This window comes from Harpia harpyja, chromosome 6, assembly GCF_026419915.1.
Source record: "Harpia harpyja isolate bHarHar1 chromosome 6, bHarHar1 primary haplotype, whole genome shotgun sequence".
Taxonomy (NCBI): Eukaryota; Metazoa; Chordata; class Aves; order Accipitriformes; family Accipitridae; genus Harpia; species Harpia harpyja.
The window spans coordinates 32940737-32962102 of NC_068945.1; the positions used below are offsets into that span (position 1 = coordinate 32940737).

Consider the following 21366-nt stretch of genomic DNA (forward strand, 5'->3'; position numbering starts at 1 on the left):
TGCAGGAAAGCAGGGCTCCAGCACACCTAACGGTTACTTGGGCATGTCCCCCCTTCCTTCTTCTTCCCCCAGTTATATTGCTGAGCGTGACGTCCTATGGTCTGGAATATCCCTCGCGTTAGTTGGGGTCAGCCGTCCCAGCCTCGTGCCCCCCCAGCTTCTTGTGCACCCCCAGCCGACTCCCTGGTGGGGCGGTGTGAGGAGCAGAAAAGGCCTTGACGCTGTGTAAGCACTGCTTTCAGCACAAATCCAAAACGTAGCCCCGTGCAAGCTACTGTGGGGAAAATTAACTCTCTCCCAGTCAAAACCAGCACAGCCGTGAAGCTCTGGACTCAAAGTATGTACTTATTTCTTGGGCTGTCTGCTGTTAGCAGTGTGCCTTTTGCTGGCCTGGCAATCTGGTGCTCAAGTGTGGATGTGGAAAGAGTCTTTGGAAACTCTCCCTGGCAGTAGTTGTTTGTTGTGCTCTTGGGATTTTTTCTCTCTCAAGGTTCCCCTTGCGCTGCCACTCCTCTTTCGATGTGTTTGTGACAAACCTGTCCTGTTGTTTTGAAACAAGAGCGTGCTTCTGCTGCAGGCAGAGGGGCTGAGCAGGACTTTTAGGATAACTGCTGCTCTCAGTTTCTAGAAGGCACTGTAGTGGCAAGCCTGAGAAACGAGAGTGAAGGGAGAGTGTTTTAGTCTGTGGTACTGCTGGCATGCAAGGCAGAGAAAGGAAAGCGGCCTTTGGGTGTGCAGGGGACAGTGAATAGGAGGGTTGTGGGAGGTAACAGTTGTGTGGTAAGCCTCAAATGGGAAGTTTGAGTTAGCAGCCAGCAAAGTAACTAAAGCACAGGGTGCTGAGCAGTCTGGTCAGCTGGGGAAGATGTAAAACAAGTGAAGAGGATGGTCCTTTAGAAGTGAAAAAGAGACTTTCCCTGAGGGTATTGCCCTGGAGGAATCTGCTTGTGTCTGCTAGTCAGGCAGACAGAGATGATGGGCAAGTGCTTTTGTGAGTGGGCAAAACCTTGACCAGCTCACTGGAGGAGCTCTGGAGCTTTTAGTTTGAGAGGGGACTTGGAATCCTGGAGGCTGCGATCTGTAATAATTCCAGAAGTTTGAGCTGCTCTGAAAGAGGAGCTGGAGCTGCTTAGGTTTAAGGGTTGTATTTTTAAGGAGGTGCTTATAGACTGGGTCCTGCTGAAGGAGTGTTCTGTAGGGCTCAAACTTGGTCTGAAACTTTATGAGTTGTTGCTATCTCAGCTTCTGATAAAAAATTAATAATGATAGTATTCATAAGTATTAATAAAAAAGCAGTGCCTCAGCATAATCTGGCTCCCTGTGTACATTGTTCCAAGGCTGTGATCGTCATCAGACAGCAGTTCAAGGTTGATGCCCTCAGAGGCTTTTGGAAAGTGTTCTAAACTGTTGAGGTTAAGTCTCTTTTCAGGTGGTGGCACCCATGCAGAAACTAGGACTGAGATCCTTTTGAGCCAGGAAGTATCCCTGCATCAGAGAAACAGAACAGTGTCATGGCATCCCGAAACCCCTGTTTTCATGCCAGTGAGGTTGCAGCAGGGCTAAAATGCCCTAGGCAACGGCTCAAGCCTCTGCCTAGAGAGTGGTTTTATGAGTGTGAGTGAATTTGCTTTTGCAGTGAGATGTGCACAGGCATTGCCAGGGCCTGGGTTTACTCTGGAAGTGACTGTTGTTAGCTGCAGAAGAATTGAAGAGACTGTGCTATGAACACCACGCCAATTAGGCTGTCTCCAGACCTGAAGCTACATTAAATCTCGTGCCACACTAGTCTCCTTTTTCCTTTGGAAGAGTGGGCTGGGTCTTTGAAATTCTGCCGCATGACTTTATTTTGGGATGAATTGAAATGCAGTTGTTTCTTTAGCTTTGCTTATTAGCATTCTGCTGGAATAGTGTCAGATCCAGGAGGATTAACTTTCCTCCTTGTTTTGTTCTCTGTGTTGATTTTGGAGAGGAAGGTGTGTTGTCTGTCTTGTGGTGTCGTGTGGTGTTCAGAAGATGCTTGAAATGTTGCTCTTGTCTGTGACCAAGCTCTTTCCCTCAGTGTAATCCCGTTGGACGGCACTGCCAGTAGTGTGCATACGTTTCTGAACAGCCTGCAGGTGTTTGATCTCCTGATGGTAGAGAGAGCACTGCATTTGTTTGAGTTTGGCAGCCTGTCATCGCCCCTTGCTTTCTTCCATTCTTTCCACCCTCTTCTCGTCATCGCCACTTCAGCGTCCCTTCCTGAATCATACTTTTGTGTCCCTGCTGATTCATGAAGACTTCATGACCACAGCATAAGTCTTGGGTGGGTGATATCTGTCCTTCTGCTGTGGCGCGCTGTGTAATTCCTTTCATTAACTTGTTCCATATTAAGCAAGGAGAGGGCCTTTCTGAAGAGGAAGGAAAGTTCTCATCTCTGACTGAGTTCTGGCTGGGGCCCCTGAATGTGGAGGATATGAGAATGGCTGCCTGCCAGACCATATACCAGAGAATACTTGCATGCCGTAATTCCTTACGCTCCACCGTATTTCCTTATTTCCAAGTGACATTTGTGCGACATTTGTTTACTTCTTAATGGGTTCAGCTTTCCTTTGAGACCTTCTCTCTCCCTGTGCATTTTATTGTTGGCCAATACCTAGCAGCAAACAACTTTTGAGAAGCTGGCTTACAAAAGATGCAGTTAATAGTTGGGAACACAGTTTGATGCAGGCACTACACAACTCCCAGCATCACAGGGCCTAGCTCCAATGCTGTGAAGGCCCGTTCCTCTGCAGGTTTGCACTGTGGAGGGGATTAAGAGACACGTCCTGCCGGTTCCTTCTTTTAGTCCCTTGAGCAGAATGGCATTGGGATAGGCTGGAAGAGAGAGGTGCTGATTTGAGGGCACCTTGTCAAAAAAACCAGTCCTAAAGGTTAGTGAGGATCGACTGAAAAGATCTGATCTCTCATCCTTTGTATCCTCAAATGCACAAAATACAAATGGGCAGAAAATTGAAAAGAAACAGTCCTTGTGGAATAATGGATGCTTTTTAAGAACAATAAATTGGGAATTCATCTGCCTGCTAAGTATTTTCTCTGTGCAATGGGAATGATGTTTTGTTGTTGTTTAAACTCTTACAAGGAACGTAGCTCCGTTGCTTTTTGGTTGGGGTGGGACTAACTCTCTCTGTTTGTTTCACAGCGCTCTGGATCTCGACACCACTGAAAGTGCTGTCAAGGAGTTAGAGGTAGGAGATGAAGCAGGTCCACGGGACCTTAGCTGAATGTTAGGCTGAGCAAATCTTTTGTTTGTTATGGGACGGAGGACGCTTTGTCAAATGCAGTATTTCAGGTGCGAGTAATGGGGAACTTCTCTGGAGAGTACAAGGGTGTAAAAATGGCGTAAACAAAAAATGTCACCAACAGGCAGCATTAGCGTAACCGAGTAATGCTTTTATCAGAAATACTTCAAAGAAGCTACTGACTGTTGAAATTGGACAAATGAAAACTCCTATTTGTTGAGCTAGTTGCACCCCGTGCCTTTCTGTCTCCTGTTCAGATTCATTCTGCAGTAGCGCTTTCCCGTGGTTTCGCTCTCGGCCCCAGACCTGACCGCTGCTTTGAATTTCTCAGGCTTGACTAGCTGTCAGACCCTCCTAGTTTTTCAGGAGCTGTGGCAGTACTGGTGAGCTAGCTTGACAGCAGCTAATCTAATGCTCAATTTCACATGCTTTCCTCATAGCTGTGGAGCTGGGGGAGCCAGTGGATGTTCTTCTAATGACGCCATTACTTTGTGGCCAAGCTTGGTGACAGCTGATGAGCTCTGTTGTTGTCGTCTTCTTCCTGAGACAGTAGAAAGCCCCTGCCATTCCTGAGGAAATGAGACCAATATACTGCCTGCTTAGAAATGCTCCTGTTACTTAAGTTTAAATAAATCTTCAGAGTACAGTAGTAGCATTGTAAATATTATTGAAGAAAATGTGCTGATTTTAACTGATACAGAAAATTATTGGTTAATTTTTTTTTCTTTTTCAATTTTGAAAATACTGAAAGGTATTACTAGAAAAAGTTTCCCATTTATAAAGCAGGAGTTTGTTGGGGCTGAATTACAGTTCCTTTGTAACTGAATTGGGTCAATATTCAGAAAAAGGGGAATAAGTTTATTTTTGAAACAGGTCAATACCGCATGTGTTATGCTGGCAAGGAGGAGGCTTCTTAAATGTAGAACTTCTTAAATTTAAAAGCACACCTCCAGTTTCCATAGTAATGCTTCTGTGTTAAATCAGGGTTAAGACATTGATTCACTTCAATTTCTGTGAATCTGTTAGGGCAGTGTGCTCTAAGGTGATGGGAGGGAGCGGCGGCAAGAAGGGGAGGAGGAAAGGCAAAATATCTGGAACCCGCTCTTCCATGATTCCTGCAAACTGTAATGCTAATTTTTTCCCAAGCCCAAAAACTGTACTTGACAGTGGAATTGTGGCTATCTTGTTAATATTCTTCCTTTCTTGTTTTGGCCTCTCCAGGAAGCGATTCGAGTAATCCTTGGAAATCTTGATGATTTACATCCATTTTCTACAGACGACTTCACTATCTTTCTGTGTATGCTTTCCTTCCTACTTGTAAAAGAAAAGATCCAATGACTTATATCTGTTGGGCATTGCTTAATTCGACATTCCTGCCTAGTAGTGCGCAGATCTTTAGCTGGAGTACGACTCCTTTGAGCTTTGCAGTTTTACATTAGCTGAAGATCCTCCTCAGTTGTTGCCTTCACCAGAGAACTGATGTATGTAAAAAGAATGTTTTGCCGTGTTTTCAGATGAACACCCCTGTGTTCCAAATCTGATTTAGCCAGAGAAAACGAACGTGTATATATAAAGTCCCAGGAAGCCCCCGTAATGCGATTGCAAGGAAAGCTAGTGCGTTGTTTCAAAAGGTTAATAAAACGTAAAGCGCTCCTTACAGGCGCAGCAGCGTTGGCCCACTAGTAGAGAAGACCGCAGTAGTTTTCTTGTAAGGTACATTAGGATTCAATATTATAGTTGCTGTAGTGTAAAGGGTTAAGAAGAAGTTACTCTCCTGAGGCTGTTGTTGAAGAGAAAAGTAAGTTAGTTGAAGGAGAAGCCTTTTCAGTCCTAAGGTGTGTCAGTTTGTGAATCAGATCAGGCCCTTTGGCATCGCCTCCCATGATTCCGAGTGCCCAGGAGTAATGAACACCCACGTGTTTCCTCCTCCAAGGCATTCCCTTCCAGTCTCGGCAGACTGCGTTATTGCCACCCCTGGTACTAGCAGGCAAGAACGAGATCATCCTCTTTCTCTGTCAGAAGCTGGTATGTATGACAGCAACTTATTCCTGTTACTGCCAGGAAGAGAAAGTAGCCCAGAGCATCGTCAGACAGGAGGCACCCAAACAAACGAAGCCTCCTTGTTGGTTTGCTTCACTAAAGCGCAGCCAGTTTTGCCTGTGTGCTTGAGGAGGGTTTGATTCACAAGCTTGTATTTCTGGAACTGGGAAGTCCATCCACCTGCTCAGCCAGCACCGGGCCCTGAGGAGAACTGCAAGCTCAGAGGCCTGGCGTGATGAGTTGTCCTGCAATCTGTGTGTCGGGCTCCTCGCTGTAGCATACCTCTTAGTTAATCACCAGCTGTGGGAGTCCTTGAAGCCAAACTCAAATGAACAATTTCATCCCTTAAAGGAACTGATTGTGTCAGCATTTCATCTAGGCAAATCTTGGGCTCCATCTCCAGTGCTCAGGATGTTAGTTTCTGCTGGCAAATGGAGTAAAAGTATTCATGTTACCTGTTTCTTCCTGAGATCAGAGGCGTGTAAGGAGACTGCTGCCTGGCGTCGTCCATTCTTGCATGCATGAGCTCCTAGGTGTGCGAACTGCACCCCCAGGAAGGAACGTCTGTAACTGTGGCATTTGTCATGTCAATTATCTTTTGTCCTCCCATTTTGAACTGTGAAGTGAATGTAATGACGCTACTCCTGTGAATCCTAGTCCTTTTCAGTTTTAAAAATAATTTTTAAAAGAATTACTTTTTAGTTAGGAAAGCTAATGAGGTTTTATTCCCAGGGTTGGGAGAGCCTGGCATGTTGTTTCTTGCGGGAAGATGTCAGGACTGAAGCCAGATACAGTTAAGGAAATACAATGCTATTAATACAAGCGACTGATGGGAGAGTGTCACCTGGATGAGTGTTTCTTGTAATGTGTTGCTAGTGTTTTTTCACCAAGTTCATACGGACAGATTGTAGGTGCTCCCTTCTGCATATATGTTCAGTGCGGTATGACGTTTGAAGCTTTACAAGAGGACTCCTGCTCCTTTGAAATGTTAGTGCTAAGTCTTATCATTGTTCTCGGATTTGAGTAAATGGGAGAGAGTATCGAAGATGAGATTCAAACATGAGAATGTCCACCTTGTGCCTTATCCCTATATTTGCACTCTGTATCTAGAACTCAGCTCTTTTCAGCAAAACATATCTTGTGGTAAGTCACTATGGTTATGTTTGGATAATGTCTGGAAACATCTACGATCTATGTCTTGCTTTTCCCTTTCCCTTCCTCTACTGTGTTTTTGAATTAGAGGGAGCAAAACTGCGTGCGGTATGGCTGTACCATGGATTTGAAATAGAGCATAGCAATGTATTCTCTTTTGTCCTATATTGCTTTTTGAAAATGTCTGGAATTTGTCTTTGCCTTTTCACCCACTGCTGACTCTTCAGCTAGTATTTTTATGAAGCGATGCCCAGTGGCTCCCAACCTTCATTCTTGAATGTCAGTAGCTAGGCTGGAGCCAGCACATGTATATATGGAACACGTGTTTTTCTTCCTTGTGCTTGACTATATTTGTTGATGTTGAAATTCACACTCTTTGTTTCTATTTTCCTAAAGAAAGAATGCATTTTTTTTTCTAGATAATGATAGTAATAATGGTAATAATGTCTTTTGTATAATTAGCAAATGTTGTCACCTCCCTAGTGTCTCATTTTCCAGGTTTTCTATGAATTCTCTGAACAGCCTCAGGCCCCAGCTGCGACCTCTGTGGGACTCTGCATTGATCCTGCTCTGTTGTGAAAACTGAGTGTTTTTTCTTACTGTTTCCTGTTCTGATTATTGGTCCCTGGGAAAGGCTGCTGCTGGTCTTTCTTGTGAGCGCTTAGTAGATATTCTGGTCTCCTTTATCAAATGGACAAGTAGTCTAAAGCAATTGTCCCCATCCCCCTGGCATGTGTTATTCACAGCCAGGAATTCTGAAAGAGCTGTATTTGCAGTTCTTCAGTTTCAACATGTCATATGCAAGTCCAGCATTGTTTCTAAGTCGTTTATCTTGTTCTCAGGAAGTGAGGTGCAATGCAAAAATGTACTTTAAAGTTGGTTAAAGAAAGTCCAGTCACCAAATATTCACCAGATTTTATAATACCTCTGTTACAGGTAAAGAAGTAAACAAGGGCAGTGATGAGCTTGTAAGTTGTGTGTGTGGTTTTGTTTTGTGTGTTGGTTTTTTTTTTTGAAAAGTGATATTCCAAGTAGTCTGGAGAAGCAGAATATATATCTAGGCAATGCTGTAGTTGTCCTGTTTCTGGGTGTCAGGCAGGCAGTGTAAGGTGGGAGTGAATTCTCACCTAGAACCATCCAAGTTGAGGGAAACCTTCCTGTCAATTCCAATGGACTTTGAATGAAGTCCTGCCTGAGGACGTGAGAGCCGTGCTGGCTTCAGTTAAATGTGTTTTTGGCAAGTCTGAGCTGAGCTGTCAGTTGGTTTCTTCACTGTGAGAGTCTGTATGAGGTCAATATTGCTGAATAATTAAGTAGTTTCCTAAGTGCCGTATGTGTCGAAAACAACAAAGTTAAGCTTCTTTGGGAAGTTGTTGTTTAGTGAGATCTCAGGGTGGGTTTGTTTTCAATACAGGTAAGTGTCTGAAGACGTAGTGAATTAGTGAAGGTGTCCTGTCCAAATTCCCCCAGAGAAAATCCTGCTCTCTCTGCTAGCATTGCGTTCCTGCTAATTACGTTCCTAGGCCCTCCTCAAAAACTGGAGCAAATAGGATGTCCTGGGAAGCAGTAGTTCTTGTTTAAAACTGTTGAGCATAATTCTCTGGATGGCCTCTCAGTGCTTGCCTTCTGTTTGAATAAGGCAGCTAATCTTTTATTCCTGAGTAATTTTTTGGTTTTTTCTTGTATAAGCCTGGACAATGTTGCGAAATACAGATGTATATTAAGTCTGACTTTTGTTCTAAAATAGAAAAGTCAAAATCAAATTTTATCAATACCAAGTTTGCAATGTTTTGAAGGTCAAGAGAAGAAAAGAAGTGTCAGAAAGTGCTGCAGTGGAAGAAACAGTGAAGAGGAGAAGAGTGGAAGTCGGAGCGGAGGCCTCATGCCCACAGTTGGGTATGGGCAGGTCAGTTGACTACAAAATAGTCTTCTGGGGCACATATCAATGTTTTTGATGTCTCTTGCACCTTCCTCATATTTCATTCCTGTGTAACCCTTTGGCCCATTCGTCTTCTTCCTTCTCTTCCATAGGTGACAGAATCTAAGCAGCATTGCCCACGTTTGGAGAAAAGTTCTCCTGTGCTTTCAGGTTCCCATGCCGTTAACTAGAGCTCTTCCCATCTAACTCCTTTGTGTTAACGTTACCTGCAGAATCACAGCGGGATGAGAACTGGGCAGCTCGACAAAGCGGTGCACTGGCTTGCACAGCTGAGGCAGGGATGACAAGGGAGGAACTGGGAAGAGTTTTCTAGCTGCCTCCCAGCCTGTTCCTCTGAGTCGGCTGATGACTGCTGCCTCTCGGCTTGAGGCAGAGATCTCTGTCTGTGGCTTTCACAGAACCATTGAGGTTTTCGGGACCTTTGATATCATCGAGTCCAACCCCTCCTGCTCAAGCAGGGTCACCCAGAGCAGGTTGCCCAGGACGTGTCCCCTCAGGTTTTGAGTGGGCTACAAGGGTGGAGACGCCACAACTTCTGTGGGCAACCGGTTGCAGTGCTCGACCACAGTTGCTGTCAGAAAGTTTTTTCTTGTGTTCAGCTTTAATTTCATATTTCGCAGTTTGTGCCCTCCCTTTGCCTCTTGTCCTGCCAGAAGGCGCTGCTGAGGAGAGCCCGGTTCCCTCTTCTTCATTCCTTCCCATCAGGTGTACATTGATAAGAGCCCCCTGAGCCTTCTCCAGGCTGAACGGTCCCAGCTCTCCCAGCCTTTCCGCATATGAAGAGTGCTCCAGTCCCTTCATCATCTTTGTGGCCCTTTGCTGGGCTCACCCCAGTGAGTCCCAGTCTTGTCCTGGGGAGCCCGGTCTGGACGGAGCACACAGACTGGCCTCAGCAGCCCTGAGCAGAGGGGAAATGCCCCCCCCAGGCCTTGCTTTCTCATTCAGTGCTGTCTGTAGGTACATGCATAAATTTGCATGTCTGAGCAGCCTCTCAGGCTGTTGTTGCTGGAAGCAGAGCCCGGGCCTAGGACGGCAGGCTCTTATGGTGGCCTTCATCCCCTCTTGGCCAGGTTCTGCGAGCCCTCCCCTGGGAAGGGACGATCTGTCTCTTCTCCTCCTTTCCTACCATGGTTGTCTTTAGCCCTCCTTCCTTGTTCTCCCTCTCTCTATCCCCAAGAGTTTCCAGTGTTTCCTTCCCCTCTGGTGTCTTCTTTAGCCACGATTGCTCGAATGGCAGGCAGAGGATGTGCCGAGGGTGTGTGGTATGGTGTCCCCTCACATCTCATTTCTCTGCTGTGTAGTTCGATGTGTCACTTGTTCAGCTGCTGCTGCTTATTAAATATAAATCTCCATTGGCAGGAGCAGTTACAGGGTCGTGGATCTTGGACCAAGATCCTCAAAACCCCCTAGCTGTGCGAGGTTTCCCTGCCGCCCGTGCACTGCCTTTGTGTCCTGACACTCTGTTTCTCCAGGAATGTCGGTATTTGCATGGGGAGTTTCAAGGACCTGCCTGTGGACGCGACGGCCCCTACACGCCTGACGTGTTCTTCTGGTGCTGCATCCTCTTCTTCGCCACCTTTGCCCTGTCAAGCTTCTTGAAGAAGTTTAAAACCAGCCGCTACTTTCCAACCAGAGTAGGTAGAAGATGGTGGCCAGCATCCATCTCCACACTCGCTTCCCAAAATGGCTTTCCTGGAGCACTAAGCAGTATTTGCCACCCCTCGGTCAAGCTGGGAAACGTTGGCCTTGCAGGCCAAGCTTTCCAAGAGCTTGGATGTCCCGCACTCATTTCCATGAGTGCAAAATCATCGTAGCATTTCCCACCTGCCTCGCGACCTGCCCCAGACTGATGGGTTTTGGGTTTAATTTTTTTTTCCCCTCAGATAGTAGGAAGTCAGGTTTCCCAAAGTTTTGGGGTTTGGGATTGTGGTTTTTCTTTTTCTTACCTTCTGTGCATTATGTGCTCGAGCGGAAAGTAGATTCAAATGAGGAGCTTCCTTTTGAGGAATAAAGGATGCCTCAGTGCCTTGTTGCCATTGTAGCTGTGAGTGTAGCTGTAGTGGCAGACATCTGTTTTCTTATTTTTAATATTATTATTATTTTTAGGTTTTGACTTAAACCAACCCTTGTCCGCCTAATTAACCTTTTTTCATTGTCTGACACCAGATCTCACAGGGACAAACACAGCAACAGTATCTAAGCAAGGGATTAGGCTGCATGTGCTCAGAGGGGTGGTGGGATTTGGTTAACCAGCCATAATGTTGTGGATGTCTGCAACTCTTGCATCTCAGGTTACGGCCCTGTTTGCTATGCCCCTCTTGGCTCTGGTTTCTCGCCCCAGGTACGGTCCACAGTGAGCGACTTTGCTGTTTTCCTCACCATCGTCATCATGGTGCTCCTTGACTTCGTGGTTGGGATCCTATCGCCGAAGCTCCACGTCCCCCATGCGTTCAAGGTAATGGGGTGTTTTGGCACGTGGGGGTGCCACAAGGTGATGCCGGTGCAGGGCAGGGCTGAGTCTGGAGGAGATGCTGGTGGTGTGACCATCTCCTCTTCCACCTCCAAGTGCCTTGCTTCCTCCTGGAAACGAGAAGATGGCCCCACAACTAGATACCTAGAGGAGAAGTATCTAGAGGTGCTTGCAAAGAGGCCACTGGCACTGCTGAAGCCCACGGGAGAGGGTGACATGAAGCCAGGGCTGGGAGGTGCTCTGACACAGGGACGGAGGGGAAAATGAAAGCCAGCGGAGTGCCTGGGCTGGGAGACGATGCTGATGTGTGGGCTTTGTTGCAGCCTAGCAGAGACGACTGCGGGTGGTTCATCAACCCCATAGGACCCAACCCTTGGTGGATGGTGTTGGCTGCGCTCGTCCCAGCTCTGCTCTGCACCATCTTGATATTCATGGACCAGCAGATCAGTGCCGTTATTGTGAACAGGAAGGAGCACAAGGTGAAGGTAAGGGGCTGCAAGAGATGACCCCAGCCCCAGCCCCTTCTGGGCTGCAGGTCTGGGGAGAAGCTCTTATTCCCAATGCTTTCTGAAGGCATTGGTTTGGGACATTGCGTGGCAGGATGTTCTCCTGGATTAATGATGATGCAGGGAGCAAGTGACAGGGCAGTTCAGATGAGCAACCTTTTGGAGGAGCAAATTAATCCTGGAGCAATATAGAAGCGCGTTTTTGTTTTAAAATGGCAGCAGCAGCTGCGGGGAATGAATTGTTTTGATGCGCGGCCAGGGATAACTCAGAGTCACACCTTCCTTGCAAGTGGTAGAATTTTCTTTGTGAGTGAAAAAAATGGTTTGGTGGTTTGGGGTTGGGTTTTTGGTTTTTTTTTTGGAGAAGTATGTATCGCACAAGCTCCCCATATCCATTGTGTCTGAACTCCTGCCAGATTTTCATACCAGGTGCTTGTGCAAATCCTGCATACACCCTTAGTTGTTTCCATTTCTTGTTTTAAATTCTGAACAAGTTGACTTGTGCTCGAGCAGGGTTTGAGTCTGACTTGCGACGTTGTCCTTGCTCTTGTGCTATGGGATGCTCTGTTTCTTGTTTTCCTGCCTGCAGAAAGGATGCGGGTACCACCTGGACCTTTTCATGGTGGCTGTGATGCTCGGGGTGTGCTCTGTGATGGGGCTGCCCTGGTTTGTGGCTGTGACCGTGCTGTCCATCACCCACGTGAATAGCCTCAAAGTAGAGTCTGACTGCTCAGCTCCAGGAGAGCAACCCAAGTTTCTGGGGATACGAGAGCAGAGAGTCACCGGCTTGCTGATCTTTGTGCTCATGGGCTGCTCCGTCTTCTTCACTTCCGTGTTAAAGGTGAGAGGAAAATTCAACCCACCCAACAACCGCGAGCTTGTTGGAGGTTATAGAAAAACAGTCCCCTCTCTGCAGGCCTGAGTAGTTAGTTGTGGAGCAGAGGAGGAGGTGATCCCAACCCTTGGGGCTTGACCCATGGTGGGAACCAGCCTCGGTTACGCTTTGCAGCCCTTCAGGCCCCCGTTTGGTGTGCTCGAGGCAAGCGAGCAACGCAACTGCTTTAATTTTCGGGTGTCTTTCAGGCCCACCCATGTTTATGAGTTACAGTTGAGCGTATTCAGACCAGCACATCTGCTCCCTTTCAAACAGGCAGCCCTTTACTGGTTGCAATTTGCTCCCCAAATGCCCCGGAGCAGCCATTCCCAGGAGCTAAACACACTGAAGTCATCCCCGTGGGCTTCCTTGCACATTCCTCCCACAAAGTAATCTCATCTCTAGGCTAAAAGGAGCGATGTGGCCTTTGCCTGTTGCCCCAAGAATAGGCAGAAGTGTTTTTCCACCGCCACGGAATGCGGCATAGGGTAGCACGGGTGAAATGGCCTATTTTCCTCCAACCTTTCTGGAAAATAGGATTCTTCTGATGAGAGGTAACTCCAAAGTTCAGCCTAAAGCAGAGCCTTAGCTCACTCGTGCGCACAAAATCTTTAATGGTTAAAATCTGACCCATCTTTAACCCTGAATGGAAACTGGAAAGCTTCAAGCAATTTTAGGCAGTGCCTGTGGAAGAGGGTGGTAATACTGAAAATGCAACATAGAAAAAGAAACGATTGCATTCTTTTTTCTTTTTTTTTTCTCTTTTTCCCCCAGTTTATACCAATGCCTGTGCTTTATGGCGTCTTTCTCTACATGGGTGTGTTGTCGCTCAGAGGAATTCAGGTACAGACTCTTTTACAGCGTGCAGCATGTCGGCTCCCTGGTATTTTGTCTCCGTAGCAGCAGGGAAAAAAGCAGTGGCATGGGAGAAACTTCTCCTAGAGCAAGCAATGAAACTCTTTTGTGTAAGAAAAAGATCGGTGGAGGCACAGGAAGTATATAGGGCTGGGAGGACCAGGCAAGTTCAGCGCGCTCTGTTTCAGGGTTTAGGGCAGGTCAGTGTTTGGTTACGTGAAAGCGGGGGAATTCAGTGCAAAGGGAAGGCGGTTTCTACCACTGGTGGAAATCCTCGCTGGGGGATTCAGTGGGCCAAGAAATGCTAATAATGGAATGACGTGGAATAGTTGCCATTTGGTGGGCAGCTCTCAGGGGCAAGCCGGTTGATAGATGGAGCGAAGGGAAAATGGGTGCTGCTCCCAGGAGGAACGTGGTGGGATCCAGGATTTCTGATGGCAAGCGAGATGCTGCAAACCGCCTCCATGTCTCGAGAGGGCCAGAAACTTTCTGCAGTCCCAAGGTGGCTTTCCGTTTTATTTTGCAGTTCTTTGATCGCTTGAAGCTGTTTTGGATGCCGGCGAAACACCAGCCGGATTTCATCTACCTGCGGCACGTGCCCTTGCGAAAGGTGCATTTCTTCACGGCGATCCAGCTGATCTGCCTCGTCCTGCTCTGGACCATCAAGGTGTCCCGTGCCACCATCATCTTTCCCGTGATGGTAAGAGCTGCTGCCGCTTGGCAGCGGGGTGTTTGCAGCGTTGGAGTGAGAGGTAGCATCATCTCTGAGCTCACCGCACCTTCCCTCTGATTCGTGAAGGTTTTGGCTCTCGTCTTTGTCCGGAAAGCGATGGATTTGTGCTTCTCAAAGCGAGAGCTCAGCTTTCTGGATGACCTTATGCCAGAAAGGAAGAAGAAGTTGGACGATGGCAGAAATGAAGCCGGAGAAGAAGAAGAGGTAAGGCTTGCTGGGTCCTCGGGGCTGGACATCTCCCTCGGGCTGTGAGATTGCCTGTTTCTGTTACAGCTTGTCTGGAAACGTTGGGGGAAGATCAGCACTCAATCGAAATAGATCCCAATAGCCTGGATCCCACGTTGTAACCTTTGTTTCCTCCATTAGCAGTGAGCTGAACACTTGAATACAGGTGTAATTTTTAAAACGAGTTGTTTTTCACAAAGGTCATTATCATTATTATTATTATTATTATTATTATTATTATTATTATTAGATGGTGATGCTGCTGCTGCTGCTGGCAAGATTTGCTCATAATGGTGTTTTGAACACACAATCCCTCTGCCCTGAAATGTTTGGAGTGAACAGTTTTTACCCTGCTGCACTAATACCTATAGCTGCCAAGGGGCAGAAGGGGAGGGCAGACTGCTAAGTTTGTGCTGGGCCTTCAGCTTATCTCCACTTTGACCCAAGACAGAGAACGTGATTTGTCCCTTTTTATGTCAGGAGTCCCAGAAGGCGATGGAAGCTGCTGCTGCTGCAAGTTCAGTTCAGCTGAGCATGGGGAAGACCAGTGACTTGGATATCCCAAAGCAACGCAGTGACAGGTAAAGCCCCACCAAGCGCCAGGACCCCCGGCAAGATTAGCTTGAAGGTGTTTGGCACAGTTTTCTCCACTTGCCTCTTTGTGGGACATCCCACAGAAACCAGCAGGCAGCTTGGTGGGAAAATCAAATTTGGGGGCAGGGCTGCAGGAGGTGATCGCAGGGCTCTGACCCCAAGCAGAGTGGCTGCAGCACTCGCGTTTGACCCCCAAACCTCGCATCATCAGTGCCTTTACGGTAGCTGGAGATCCTCATACTTAAACATGAGGAGTTGCAGGCGTGATCTGTACCAGCAGTGGCTTAGGAACCCAGACCGGGGCTAAACCCCAGCAAGAGCCTTTGCACAGAGCTGTTGCTCTGCAGCTCCCTGGCTTGCCTCCCAAAACTCCTCATCCAGCAAAACCTCCCACGCTTATGCGGAGCTTTGATTCTCGGGGCCCCGCTGTTCCTGTTGCTGATGCTAATGCCCTTGGTGGCATCAGTTCCCATAATCACGGATTGCTATGTAAAATATTTATTGCAGGACTGATCCTTCTGAGATTATTATCCTGGATGAAATGTCACAAATGCCCGTATGGAAGGCTCTCACTTTGAAGACAGAAACCTTTTGAATCCTGGGAGGAAAAAGGTAAAGGATTGCACATGAACATGACCGTGCTCCTCTGCAAGCGACGGCGCACGCCTACGTTTTTCCTATGCTTTGGCCGGCAAGGCTGAGCAAACGGCCTGTCCCTTGGGAACAGGCAGTGAGGACCGTGGCATGCAAACCAGCTCCTCTCTGCTGGGGTGGTCCCCCGAACAGGGCTGAATCAGCAGCAGCTGGCAGGTCTTCCACTGATGATGCTCTCCCTCTTCTTCTCTTCCCTTCGCCCTTCCCCACTCCCGCTTTTCACGTTTAGGAATCTTGACTTTGAAGGAGAGGAGTGAGAGCGTGCCTCGGGGATGTGCCAACGCAGACAGAGGGAGAAAGCGCTTTGTTTCAGTTGGAGGATTCCCATTAAAGCCATGCAGATGTTTTCAGTTATCCTTGGTGTGCTTCAGGCATTCAGTATCTCTAGACCAGCAAGCTGAGGTGAACGCCACAGTCAATGGGCGTTCGGTGGTGTTAAGTCTGTGTGCGTACGTGTGTGTGGGGGTGTGGGTTTGCAGTGGTAGAGGGACTGCTACTGCTTTATCCTTCAGTGCTCTTCTTTTAATACCTAATTCCTCCTCTTTTTTTTTTTTTCTTTTTTCCAAATGTAAACTGGGAATGTCCAAAATCATTTTCTGTTATATTTGATGCCTTCTCCACTTTCTTCTTCATCACGACCGGGTTTTTGGTCTGGTTTGGGGTGCTGGCTTTAATTCACTCTTATGTCTCTTACTGATACGAGAGGGGTGCCCTCTGTGGCAGGGCAGCATAGAGAGCGTCCGAGCAGTTGGCCTAAGGTGAAAGAAAAGCATTTGCTCCCTGCGCTCCAGTTTTACCTCTCTTGGTTGGTTTGGATTTTTTTTTTCGTTTTGGCTCTGCCATCAGCCTGGAAGCTGCAAAATGCAGAACTGCCACCTTCTTGTCCCCTGGCTGTAAACTGCATCTAAGGGAGCACTTCAGGTATTTGATTTTGAATACACCGTAGGGTCACAGGAGCGGCCAGGTGAGACCTGGGGCTCTGTGTCCCTGGGCTGCCCCCTCTGTCGTTCCTCCACTTTCCTTCTGTACTGGGTCTGGCTGAGTTGGAGTTCCTTTACCCCATAGCAGCCCTCGTAGTGCTGTACTCTGTACTGGTAGCTAGAAAGCTGTTGATAACACAGCAGTGTTTTGGCCATGGCTGAGCAGTGCTGGCACAGCATCAAGGCCGTCTCTCTAACATTTCCCCCCTCGCCAGTAGGCTGGGGGTGGGCAAGATCTTGGGAGGCGGCGTAGCCAGGAAGAAGGCATACAGGCAGCAAGAAGAGGCATATAGGTAGCAAGTAAATCTTAGGTCCCTTCAGATGCTGGGAACCCTGCGTTCATGCAGCATTGGGCAGACCCCAGGTGGATTTTCCCTTGGCACACTGTACAGATCCTGCCTGTGGAGAAGTTCCTCCTTTTTGGTCATTCACGGTGTTATACAGCTTTTCTTAGAAGAAAACAACTCTATTCATGAAGGATGTTCACACGTGGACTTCTTGCTGCACTTTAGATAACGGCAGGGCCGCGCAGGTGGCGTAATCGCTGGTACCAAGCAGGAGCTGCCTGGAGGCTCCTCTGTTACAGTCAACCAGCTCCGTTTATCCTGCGGCCAAGGGACACGTGTAGGGACACAGCCTGAAGGCCACGCTGTACGCACAGCGCAGCACAGACCTGCACACGCTCAGGTTAACTGTAAGGTGGATCCCTAACTGCGGGAGGTACAGTGATCTCCCAGTCAGGATCTCTGCACCAGGCTGTTAAACTGCACGGTAACTCGGGAACCAGAGAAGGTTCAGATCTGGAGGGGCTGGTTAACCACAGGGCCTCATGTTGAACCTCCTCTAAGCTCGTCCTGTGCTTACAGGGTTCTTGAGCCTCTCGGGCATCTCCCAGACTGCCTGGTTACTCCCAGCTCCCTCGTTCCTGCGTTCCCCTCCCTGCCTGCCTGCCCCACTTTGGCCCCTGCAGCAGCACTCAGCTGAGCACCCTCCGTTGCTCCTGGGGAAAAAGCATCCTCCTTGCTCTCCGTGGCGTTCCCCCAGCACACGGTGCTGTAGCAAGGACAAGGCAGTGAGATACAGACACAGCCTGTTGAACAGAGCGTCCTGCACGCAGTGCTTCCGATAGAGCAGCTCAGGAGCAAGGAGGTGAGCTAGGTGTGCTGCCTCTCACAAAGAGCATTTTACATCAGCGACCTTCCCCGTTGGACCCTCTGCTGCCTCTCTTTTTCCCAGTGTTGTAGGTGTTAGGTTGTGTGGTTCAAGGTTCATCTCCACAAACACAGAGGAGGACCAAGGAGCAATGGCAGGCAGGGGAACCCCAGTGACCTAGGCAGAGGCAAGGGAGCACCCTGCTGTGGCTTTTCCCAGGCCTGTCACAGGACAGGGATGGACCACGTTGTCTGGGTATGAGGCTCACCAGACAAGTATTGACTCTCCCTTGCTCACCTCACAGGCTGACGGGGGGAATGCGCTTCTGTGGCCATGCCCTGCCTCTGAAGCCCGGCCGTAGACAAAAAACTGGCTGAAACTGTGAATGTTCCCAGGCAACACGTGACTGGGTGCACGTGTGTGGCAAGGTCTGTGCGTGTGAATGTCTGAAACTGAATTCTGAGCTGTCAAGCAGAAGCCTGCTTCTTGCTACACGCAACCAGCGTGGGCTGGTTGTAAATTTGGGTAACACCTGGAATAAGCAAAAGTGGCGTGTCCCAAATCCTACAGTTAATAAAGAGCGAGGAGACAGAACCCTTAATTAGGAGGCTGATCAGGCATTGTACTGCTCACATAGACAACTTAGATTGGGAAAACTGGGGGCGTGGGGTTCCAGAAAGAAGAGGTGGTGGCAAAAAGAAGGGTTCCCAGAAAGAAGAAGGGATCTCGAAAAGAAGAAGGGGATCCAGGAAGGAAAAGGTGAAGATCCTGGCTGGAGGAAGTATCCTGGAAGTGGCGGAAGATCTTGGAGACCAGAGAGCCGCGTGGAGACAAGTGCCAGGGGATGCCCAGGGACCTTGACCAGCACCCTGCGAAACTGGTAACGGCGAGCAGCTGCGCAGCAGGAACCAATGGGACATTCTGCCTGACCTGCCCGGACCTGCAGTAGCCTCCCTGCTGGGAAGAGGAGTTGGATCAAGCAACTGCAGGATTCAATAGGAATGCATTTCACTAAGGTAAAGAGGACACAGCAGTGGATTGGAAATGCTGGTTGGTTTAATGGTAAAACTGGAATTATTCTGCGAACTGTGCATTCCTTTTAATATGGACTTAATTTAAAATAGCTGCTTTGAAGTTGTTCTGACTTCACCTTAATCGTCACCTGCAATCTTCATCATCTTATTTTCTCCAACAGCGAAACCACCCCCTGCCCCTCCCCACCCCCTGCAAAAAAACCCCAAAACCAAGCCAGGAGAAGAAGGACTTCAAGGGCAAGCTAGGCAGCAAAGTTGTGCGAGATTGGTCAAACTGCTCAAAGTTTGCAGAGAGCTTGGAGCTTGCAATTCAGATGTACGTCGCTCGGCATGGTGAGGGTAGTACGCACCTTTCACTGGAGTCAGAGGGAAAAACAGGGAGAAGGGAGCTGCAGCGTAAAGAGTAAAGGACACAACATTCTTAGGAAAACTCTCCTTTTTCTTTCCTTTTCCTTGCTCCTTCCCTTCCAGATCTCCGTGGTGGCAGTTTGTGCTGCCTCACGTCCAGCACAGCGTGCAGAATGAAACGACTGTCACAGAATTCATCCTCCTGGGGTTCTGCAGCACCCCAGCCCTGCAGCGCTGCCTCTTTGGCCTTTTCTGTGCCCTATGCTCTGCCACTCTTATGGGAAATGCGCTTGTCTTCCTGCTTATCTGCCTGGACTACTGCCTCCACAGCCCCATGTACTTCTTCCTCTGCCACCTCTCCATCGTGGACATCTGCTAGGCCTCCAACAATGTCCCCCATATGCTAAGGAGCCTCCTTGGACAAGGCAGAACCATCTCCTTTGCTGGGTGTGGGGCACAGATCCATCTTTATTTAATCTTTGCACTTACAGAGTGCGTGCTGCTGGCCATGATGTCTTACGTTCGCTACGTGGCAATCTGCCGTCCCCTCCGCTATGCCCTCATCACGATCTGGAGGCTGTGCCTCACCCTTGCCACAGTTCCGTGGGCTTTGGCGTTCGTACACTGCAAGCCTCGTACATTTGGTACACTGCAAGCCTCTCTGGCTTTACAGCTGCCTTTCTGTGGCCCCCGCGAGGTTGTCCACTTCTCCTGTGAAATTCTTGCTGTCTTAAAGCTGGCCTGCACTGCCGCTAGTGCCGATAAAGTCCTGATCTTTGCTGTTTGTGTGTGCTTCTTCCTCTTCCCTTTAGCCTTATTCCTGATTTCCTCCCTGGACATCGTGGCCACCGTTCTGCGCATCCGCTCTGCGCCAGGATGGCACAAAACCTTCTCCACCTGTGGCTCCCACCCGACCGTGGTGGTGTCTTTTATGGAAACACCATCTTCATGTACGTGGGGCCCGGGAGCGGTAACTCACCTGGGAGGGAGAAAGTTCTTTCCCTTTTCTGCAGTCTCGTCAGCCCCAGTGTGAACCCCGTCATTTACAGTGGGAGGAACAAGCAGGTGAAGGAAGCCTTGCTGAAGCTTCAGAGAAGGAAGAGGGTCTTTCATTCCCTCTAGCTGGGGCTCTAGGCTTTCACCTGTCTCCTGTCTTTCTGCTCTTTCTTCTTGAGCTCTTGGGGTATTTCTCACGGAGTGTTAAGTGGTTAAAAGTTAACACAAGATGTGGTTATTCAAATGCATTTGTCTCTTGTTTCTCTGTGCGGTCTGATGAATATCGTGACACAAAATTACTCATTGTTACTCCTTGTATTGCAGATAACTAATTCTTCTTCCTCAGATGCAGCCGTCCTAGACGGGTAGTATGTTTCACCAGAACTGTTGACCCAGGTGGAAAAAACAGTCTTCTCGGTTCTAGCTAGCAGTCAGGATAAACTACTGTGTAGCAGGGTTTTTTTCTGAATCTACCCATTGATCCAATAAGATATTCTTTTTCCCTACCATATTTGTACCTCCTGTTTGCATCCTCAGGATGCTAGAGCTTCAGCTCTACTGTTAGAAAGAAGAAGAGAGAAAACATGATGCTGCTAATGGGCTTTGCTTTTCAGGAGGGTGAACGAGCCTGTGAAGGGTTTTCCTTCTGCACACTTTTGAGCCTGACACCTCTCATGCAGGCAGTTTCTCTATTCTGGAGAGTTTTTGCTCAAAGCAGAGCTGGCTTCTCCCCAGGGACTAAGTTTTCCAAGCGGGAAGGCTCTAGGGGTGCGTGGCTTTAAATAGCTGCCTGGATCCGCATCATAGCTTGTGATTTCATAATGGTCCCTATTGTGTCTCTGGAGCTGGTGCACGCTGGGTGCCACTTAGCTCCTCCCGTGAGGGCTACTCCATCAGTCCTTGGGGAATCGGGCCCCCCAACTGATCTGGAGGTTCAGTTGTCCCCAAAACCCAGTGACTGACGTGAGGATGAACCCAAACGGGGGTTACAAAATGACCCTTCTGGAAGAGTTACAGGTAGCACTGCCGGGGCTCAAAAGTGCAGTTTTGTGGGGTTTTTTTTTTCCAGTTTGGAAATCACTTTTTTAGACAGGAACCTCAAGAACAAAGCAGGAGGTGGGTTTTTTTGGTCTGCAACACTCATCCCTCTCCTGCTGTAGTAACTACTTCCAGACTCTCATGGTATACAGTACAGGTGATGTTATGGGCTGTTTTATTTGCGTATGGGAAGAAAAACCTCCTACAAGTCTGTGGTTTTAGGGCTGTGCCTGAAGGAGGAGGCACGCAGAGGCGTGATGGCTCGTGGACTCGCGTGGACGCAGGGGTGGATGATGGCTGGGAGGACGTAAGGGAGCTCTCCACCCCCAGCCCCAACTTTTCCCTTCTTGTCGTTGCTAAACAGAGACATGACGAGGAGGCAGTGATTGACCGGGGAAGAACGAGCAACACTGTCAGTATTCGCTATGAGGAGGAGGATTTGGAAGGTGAGTCTCTGCTGAGGTCCTGGTAGAGGGGCCACCAGCCCAGCGCGTT

General features: G+C 48.5%; 1 protein-coding gene and 1 pseudogene across 1 annotated transcript in view; both read left to right on the forward strand.

The window, feature by feature from the left end:
• Positions 1-16490, forward strand: part of LOC128142893 (electroneutral sodium bicarbonate exchanger 1-like) — a 62366-nt gene extending 45876 nt beyond the window's left edge. The window contains exons 2-11 of the mRNA XM_052789573.1: positions 9885-10046; positions 10754-10867; positions 11206-11367; positions 11978-12229; positions 13037-13105; positions 13644-13817; positions 13917-14054; positions 14556-14656; positions 15177-15281; positions 15553-16490. Of these exons, the coding sequence (XP_052645533.1) occupies positions 9885-10046; positions 10754-10867; positions 11206-11367; positions 11978-12229; positions 13037-13105; positions 13644-13817; positions 13917-14054; positions 14556-14656; positions 15177-15264 (1260 nt within the window). The 3' untranslated portion in view covers positions 15265-15281; positions 15553-16490. The remainder of the gene's footprint in view (positions 1-9884; positions 10047-10753; positions 10868-11205; positions 11368-11977; positions 12230-13036; positions 13106-13643; positions 13818-13916; positions 14055-14555; positions 14657-15176; positions 15282-15552) is intronic.
• A 2609-nt stretch (positions 16491-19099) lies between these two features.
• Positions 19100-20047, forward strand: LOC128142896 (olfactory receptor 2A14-like; annotated as a pseudogene).
• Positions 20048-21366: the final 1319 nt, after the last annotated feature.